Genomic DNA, 8,342 nt, shown 5'->3' with positions numbered 1-8,342 from the left:
GAAAAGGAGGAGGAGGAGTAGGACGAGGAGGAGCAGAACGAGGACGAGGAATGAGTGTAAGTACATGGCCGTCAAGGTAGATCACTCTCACTTTCTGAACCCTGTCACAGACGGGTAGACAACACCCAACCGCCATGAACGTCCTGCCATTTATTTGAGTCTGGTTCGTCCTCGCTGACATGTCCCTCCCCTCTGACATCAGAATCGTCACTTTCAAAACTGATTCCCAGCCCTCTGTCCGCTCTCTCATTCACGGAGTCTACATCTGTCTCCTCCACTACAAAAGACGGCCCCAGATCCAAATACTGCCCATTTTCACCCACCTCGCCCTCTGTGCTGTCATTCTCGCCTCTAAGCTCCACCCCTGAATCCACTCTAGCCCCGCCCCCTTGTGCGTCTTCCGTCGAATCGCTCTCGCTCCGAGACTCCACCCCCGAGTCCTCGCTGTTCCTTCCGACATTGATTTCAGCATCCAACAGTTGCTCTCTCCTGTGAATTCGGTACTTCAGTATGGTCGCAGCCACCAGGAACAGCGTGCCTATGGCGCGAGTGACCAGCACAGAGCCGAAATATGTCCAGGCGACCTCCTTCTTGCTGTAGAGAGCACACGCTCCGCCCGTTGGCGGCCAAAGCACACAGGCTTTATCGTAAATGGCGCCAAAGATAATTGGACTCAAGATGGATGCTGATGAAGAGAGAAGTGTTCTGTAGCACAATATGATTAAGGTCTGGTGTTGGTCTGGTAATAAGGTACCGTAATAAGCTGCAGTAAGGTGTGCTAAATGACAGTGTATAATACCATGGTATGAACTGTAACATTCAGTAAGGTGTGTAAGGTGAACTGATGTAAAGTTAACTCATTGAGGACACACAGTTTGGTGATTCGACAACACTTGAAGACAGCCTGTTTTGCGACACTTTAATCAAGAATAAAACTATTTACTTTCAGGCAATTATCTCTACCTTTAAGAAAGAAAATAGTAGAATGCTACATCGTTCCCATATTCTTATACAGCGCTGATACCTGGACTTCTACAAAGAAGGAAGAAAACAAAATGGCTGCGTTTGACTACCGCACGATGGCCAGAATAAGCTGGAAAGCAAAAAAGACGAACAATGAGGTGGGTCAAATTCTTAACACAAGACAAGTCCTGCTTGCTCTTTCCCTTACTTTATTCTAGAAATTGTAGACCCCAACTAGAACCTAGTGAACATTTCTTTTCTGATGTAAGTCATTTTACACCCACATCGACATTATTTAGAGCTTATAAACGGCAGACTTCGACCATGCCTGTCAGGATCACCAGGGCTGAGAGGGACATAACCTCCCAGTAGAAAGACAGAGATACTTGTTAAAAATTCTCCCTACACGGAAGTCAAAGTCCGGTCTTCTTGTGCGACGACGAAGCACCTAACACCCAGTGCACACTGCCAATCGAATCCAGCTGGGGGGGGGGGGGGGGGGGCTCCTTTGGCCTAGAGGATAAGGTGTTCGCCTGTCATTCAAAGGTCCGGGGTTCGAATCCAGGTAGCGACCGAAAAATGTTCTCTAAAAGTGTCTCCTTTCACCTCTTTTCCTGCTCTCTAGCAATGTTCTGTCGTCTGCTTTCGTCTCCACTTTGTGTCCCCACCCCTTCACCTCCTTTGCCCCCTCCTCTGGACTCCTGACTCTTTATGCTACTCCTTGGCTCCGTCTTACTGCTGTCTTTCAGCCACACCCTGATCTCTGGTCGGAAAGATCTACACTTGAGCCTTCTCGGACAAGGGCTTCTCGGAGGTCCCGTGTGCAAGTTTAAGATCCCTTAGTGGTCTAAAATCGATAAGAGTAGGCTTCGGGCAAAATTCCAATATCTCCTTCCAACTGAAAATGTTTAATGTGTCCCGCACGCTCATATGACCTTATGCAGTTGCGAGCGCCGTAAAACACTTACCAAAAAAAAAAAAAAAGGAATCCAGCTGAACCGAGTCGGGTCTGGCCAGATTTTTTTTTCCAACAGGGTCAAAAGCTACCATGTAGGCGAAATTTGATTGAACGATCCAAAATCAGGTTTGGCTGGGGGTTTTTTAAGAATTAGATCAAATTGAGCCAAAATGACAGCTTCGACAGCTTCTGCAGCTCCACCATGAAGATAAATCCTGGCCGGCCCCGAAAGTATCAATTAAATCAAAAAAATTAAAAGTATCAAACGGGACAGTGTGCACTAGGTATAACCGCTACACCACACCATTCCTGTGAAGCAAACGCGCATTAAGATTGCGTATCTTGGTATGTATACAGACTGTTTTGGTTTGTGATGTTTTGGGGGGGGGGTTTCTTTCTTTTTTTCAGGTTTGCAAACGCGCATTAAGATTGCGTATCTGGGTATGTATACAGACTGTTTTTGGTTTGCGAAGTTTTTGGGGGTTTTTTCTTTCTTTTTTTCAGGTTTGAAAAGAGGGGGGGGGTAGTCTATTTTACATCTATTTCGGGAGCTAAATGGACCGAGGAGGTTCTTTTTTTTTTGGTCTTTTTCCATTCGGTCTTCTATTGAGCACAATCCCGGTTTGTAGCCTTTCTGACATGTCGAGGCACATATTGCGCACTCTACGATTTCAGCAAACCCCCTTCTCAAACATTTTTGCTTTTTTGTTGTTTTTGTTTTTTGTCATGACAGCTTCAGTTATGTCACTAGGACGTGAGCCAGCATGAATAAATGAATGAGAGTACAAACAGGGAATAGAAAGAATCGGTAAATAAATGAATGAATGAGTCAGCAGCTTACCTAGTGTTTGGATAAACCCGTTCAGAATGCCGTTCACCATAGAGCGATCTTTGTCTGCCACGCACCTGAAGAAAAGGATTACGTTATTTAATATCAATAATGCTATATTGTTTTCGATTTTAATTTTTTATAAGGGGTGGGTAGAGGAGAGGAACAGTGTTTTCCATAGAAGAATTGGTGTAGACGTGGGGTTGAAATCTACATAGAATCTAAAAAGATTGGAATTCAATTTCGAGGAAAAAAAAGGGTTTTTAAGTTGGGTTAGTTCAGAGATGTAGATCTTAATTCCGAACCCTACTGTTGTTGTTGTTGTTGTTGTTGTTGTTGTTGTTGTTGTTGTTGTTGTTGTCGTTGTTGTTGTTGTCGTTGTTGTTGTTGTTTGTTTGTTGTTGTTGTTGTTGAAATATACTGGCAATCAAAAAAGTATCACCTTATTTACTTGTTCGATTGGTTCGTCTTTCCTGTAGAAAAGTAGTAATTCTTTCGACCATAAAATTGAGTTATACAGCATTTCCCAGATAAATCACTGTGAAAGGATTATGTGTCGACAAAAACATCTCTTTTTTAACTGAAATTTGACGATATGGGTAAAATCCAAAAGTCACACATCAGTACTCCGTGTGATCTCCATGTGCATTCAGCACATTAGTCAATGTGTCTCTTGTCTAGAGTACACCAGCCTTCCTGCAAAATGTTGTTTCAGCCATTAGCTTGCGCAGCTGGGATCAGGATGCACGTCATGAGCAACACAGTTAATCCTTTCCCACATGTGCTCCATTTGGGTTGAAATCGGATTAAATGGCAGGCCGTAGATCCATTGCAGCGACGTTATTCTGGATTTTTAAGAATTCAATTCCAAATAAGTACTCTGTACGCAGGTGCTCAGTCCTGTTAGAATGTCAGGGGTTGACTGTTTTGTTTTTAAAAATGGCAGATAGTGCTCATAATGTGGTCCCGTCGTGGCGTTCAACTTGGAATGGAGAATCGCCCGAGAAGGTGACAGTGTCTCACTGCTCTCGGTCCATCGGCAGAATAGCTGTGACCAGTTCATCCTAGCCTGACACTGACAGTGTTTTGGCTGTAAATGCAGTCTGTATGTAGGCATCCTAGCTTCCATCTTGAATTCCCAGTCTGTGACGGACAGTACGCTTGCTGACGAGTGAAAGTCCAGGACAGGAAATTGTCTTGCGGTATGAACAGGTGTCCTGTAACGATTTCTCAGGTGCACTGTACAGATATATTGGTCTTGAAATGGCATTATTTCCCTTGGACGGCCAGTTTGGGGCCAGTTTTGAATAGGTCAAGTCCCAACGTACCGTTATTTCAGTTGACATTGAATTACTCGCAACAGTAGCGAGCTGGGCATGCCGATGGCTCGATTTATCTGGTCTTCAGTTAAAAGTACCGTCTCTGCTGGGAGACAATGGTCAAATGTTGATGCGGTTTTAAATACAAGGACCAAAATTCATAAAAATTAAAAAATTAAAAAAATCCGCCTCGGAAAAAAATCAGAATCTTCTGTTTTGTTACATTGGTATTGTTAACACTAATGGAAGCACCAAAATGTTATTTTTATAACATTGCCAACTTCTCAGAGTACTTTGTACTACCCACGTGAAAGAATAAGTACAAAGACTCAAAATACTAGATTTTATACACAATCAAAAAGTGGTACTTTCCTTCTGATCACAAGTATATAACAAACTGCTATCCTCAATGTAAAGAAATGTAAGAACATGCTACCCACAAGGAAAGCGATTCTGTGACTAAATATAATATAGTTCCTTTTTAAATCATGGGGTTCAGAAGAAATGTTCTGATAAAAAATAGAAAGGAAAAAAGGTTTTACTCCATTACAATTAAACCTCGAATCTCCGATAGCAGACCCAGTTTTGCAGCCCACTGCACAAAAAAGCTGATAAATCGGAGACTTAAGGACAGGGTAGATTCGACCTCGAAAACGTAAATTAGCCAAATGCTTTATCCTACTCAATGTTGAGGACTTGAAAAGTTAAAATTTCGTTACATATAGGTCTATATAATACGTCCATTATAAGCACACACACACACACACACACACACACACACACACACACACACACACACACACACACGCACACGCACACACAGAGAGAGAGGCAGACAGAGAGAGACACACACACACACACACACACACACACATACACACACACTCAAACGAACAATGTACAAACCAAATGCGTACCCAGATACGTTAACATACGAACAAATATCCACAGGGATAATAAAATCCCATCTTATCTTATTTTATAAAGTCCTATCTTATCTCATCTCATCTCATATCACCACATGTTATATTATCTCGTTTCATCTCATGTTATATTATCTTATCACTCACGTCTTACCTTACGACCATAAGTATCCTGGGCGTAAAGCCCATAGAGCCAATGAGGACCATCACATTGAGTATAACCACAAACGGGATAAAGAAGTCGCAGTTAGGGTCCGGGCACACACCAGGGAACACGGTGCCTGTTCCATTAGCGCCTACTCTGCCGCATTGGGTGAACGTCTGGGAGCAGAATGAGAAGACGAAAGGGTTAATGCTCGATTATTAGTCTCCGTAGGGTCAGGACCATCGCCTCCTGTATAGACTATAATATTATTGCTATAGGCGGTGGTCCGGAAACACAATGAAGAACATGAAGCCTGTTCCATTTGCAACTGTTCTGTCAGATTGGGTGAAAATCTTATTGAAGAATAAGAACACGAAAGGGTTAATGTTCGGTTGTTATTCGTAGTTCGGGTTCGGGAACACACAGGAGAATACGGTACATGTTTCACTCACGGAGCTTAAAGTTGTATTCCATAATGTTTACAGAAAAACGAGTGTTGAGGTCTTGTTTTCATGACCAAATGATAGAGCACCCCCAAAAAAACCTCCAAACTTTAAAAAAAAGCAGGTTCACTGTACTCATGAAAAAGGTACTTTCAGTCCTTTCAGGTGTGAAAAGCAACATAACATTGTGATAATATACAGTCGACTTTGTCCAAAACGGACACGAATTGTTGAGGAGAAAAGTGGTTGTCTTAGAAGGGTTGACGTCTAGGGCAGTGAAGGCAAACAAAACAAAGGAGTGGAAGTGGGAATTTATCGATGACTGTGTGAACAAGCTCGACTGTAATATCTTAATCTTGGCACTCCACAGAGGGAGGGTTGCAAAACAGATAAGGATAGGGGCAAGGATATATTTGTGTTGTGTCTTCAGAAACCGACTGAGGCAATTTGTCCATGGCCCATTTTTGTTCAACTAGAACAGGAGCAAACCCAGGAAGGATACAAATAAAATACACAAAGTAAACAGTTACTTAACAGGTAGGAATTCCTCTCTTCTCATCCATCAACAGTAAGGACGACTGAAACGGATGGAAAGCCATAAAAATTCTCAAAACAACCTGATCGCAATAAATCAAGAAGACGCTTTTCTCGATTCAAACCGAGGATCCACGTACCTAGACCCAGCATCCTACCAACAAAGCTCACAGTGGACCCTTTCAGGAGGCAGTCTCAACATATCTTAAGTGGACAAAGAATTATACACATCTCTGGCTATATAGTTATAGTAAGTTTTGTTTTGGTTTCTCGTTACACTTCAGACTTTAATATGAGGCTACAGAAAAAGCAACCGAGCGTTACGATTACAGGCGTATGACCCTGCACAGGGAACTCGGGACTTACACAGCAGGCGGCATGTTACCACCAGCCAAAAGGGTTGTGTCTGTGTTGTTGTTGTTGTTGTTGTTGTTGTTGTTGTTGTTGTTGTTGTTGTTGTTGTTGCTGTTGTTGTTGACAGACAGACCTACCAGGTTGTGTGGCGCTTCGCTGTCGCACGCAGGATACATGGATTCGTTTCAGGAGAGGGGAACAACTTTCTGTCGAGTATCAAAGTCTTCCTGCTGGGACGTTGTTTCCCTCCCAACCCGAGTTGGCTCTAACGGGCAGGGTTGTACGCCCTCCACGTAAATGATCTAAACTGTGTCGATGAGGGTGTAAAAAAACATATAATTTTTAAAAAATTAAAAAAAACTCACCAGACTCATCTGCCCCGTGCATCCAGCTTCACAAGGGGACACGTACGTGCGGCCATCGTCCCCACAGACAAACAATTGATTCGCACCGGCGCACGAACAGCCCAGGTCCTTCGTTGTGTTGCTACTGTGAAACATGGACACGAGAGTAAGATAAGGAATAATGAAATAATATTTATACAGAGGTAGAAAGATTGACATGTTTACACATTGTGCATGTACATATATATATATATATATATATATATATATATATATATATATATATATATATGCGTGTGTGTGTGTGTGTGTGTGTGTGTGTGTGTGCGCGCGCGCGTATGTGTGTGTGTGTGTTGTGTTTAAGTTGATGTGTGCGTGTGTGTGTGTCTGCGTGTGTGTGTTTGTACATATGTCAGTGTGGTTGTATGTGTGTTGTATGTGTGTATGTCTTTGTGTGTGTGTGTGTGTATGTGTGTTTAAGTGTGAATACGTGTGTGTTTGTGTGTGTTTGTTTGTCTGTGTATGTGTGTGCGTATATGTATGTCAGGTGTGTTTGTGGAAGTGTATGGAAGTGTGTTGAAAGGTAACTTTTGATACTTAACCTTTTCACTGCAGAAGCAAAATCGTTCTCGAAAACCACGAGATGCTCCCGTAAAACCGACCTGTCCAAAAATTGAGAGAGGACGTAAATTGTACCTGCAACGTACCACCCCCCCCCTCCCAACTCCACTTCCTAACCATCCCCAAAGATATCTGGATACCTGGAGGTGTCATCTCCGACTCAGAGGTTGACGTGAAATGATCCTCCATCCTTCACCGTCACGACCTGCCGTTGCACATTCTGCCATATCCAAGCCAGTCATGATTTATGTTGTCCATCCAAGTTACTTTTTATCTTCCCTTGCTCTCCTGCCCCATATCCTTCCTTCAAGCACCACTTTCACAATGATCTCGTGTCGTTTTAACTGGCCATAGTATTGCATTTTCCTATATTCTATTTAATTCAGGATGGTTTTTCTTGAGTGGAGAATCTGAAACGCGTCAATCTGGCCAATTCTACGACAGCACAACATTTCAAACGCAGCTGTTTTGTTTCCTTCTTTCTTTGTCAAAGTCCAGGTCTCGGCGTCGTACCGGAATACGGAGAAGATATAGCACCAGAGTAACTTTGCCTTAGATAAAGAGAGAAAGCTTGCAGCCTATGTTATTCTTCTGTACAGCAGTAAGCAGGTTTAAAAAAGGTAAACAAAACGTGTAAATGTAACAGATGTACAGCTTTTCCGTTTAAACCCATTGTGTGGCTTGCTTTCTTCTACCTCTTTTCTTCATATTTAATCGTCTTGCTTCTGTTCCGAGGCATGGGGAGATGCTGAGCGTCCCTATGGCAGCTACAACAAAAGAAGTACCACTAACAGCACTACCACCGTCATCATCAACAACAAAGGCTTCAGCAGCAGCAATAACAACAACAACAACAACTACTACTACTACTACTACTACTACTACTACTACTACTACTACTACTACTAC

At 42.7% G+C, this 8,342-nt stretch overlaps 1 protein-coding gene across 1 annotated transcript in view; it reads right to left on the bottom strand.

Moving 5' to 3' along the window:
* Window positions 1-33: 33 nt before the first annotated feature.
* Window positions 34-8,342, bottom strand: part of LOC101852570 (solute carrier organic anion transporter family member 3A1) — a gene marked incomplete in the record, with an annotated part of 25,501 nt that continues 17,192 nt past the window's right edge. The window contains 4 exon segments of the mRNA XM_005107229.2: window positions 34-685; window positions 2,763-2,827; window positions 5,147-5,313; window positions 6,834-6,957. Of these exon segments, the coding sequence (XP_005107286.2) occupies window positions 105-685; window positions 2,763-2,827; window positions 5,147-5,313; window positions 6,834-6,957 (937 nt within the window).

The sequence above is a fragment of the Aplysia californica genome, unplaced genomic scaffold (genome assembly GCF_000002075.1).
Source record: "Aplysia californica isolate F4 #8 unplaced genomic scaffold, AplCal3.0 scaffold00587, whole genome shotgun sequence".
NCBI classification, from domain to species: Eukaryota; Metazoa; Mollusca; class Gastropoda; order Aplysiida; family Aplysiidae; genus Aplysia; species Aplysia californica.
This window is presented reverse-complemented; position numbering and strand designations above follow the sequence as displayed.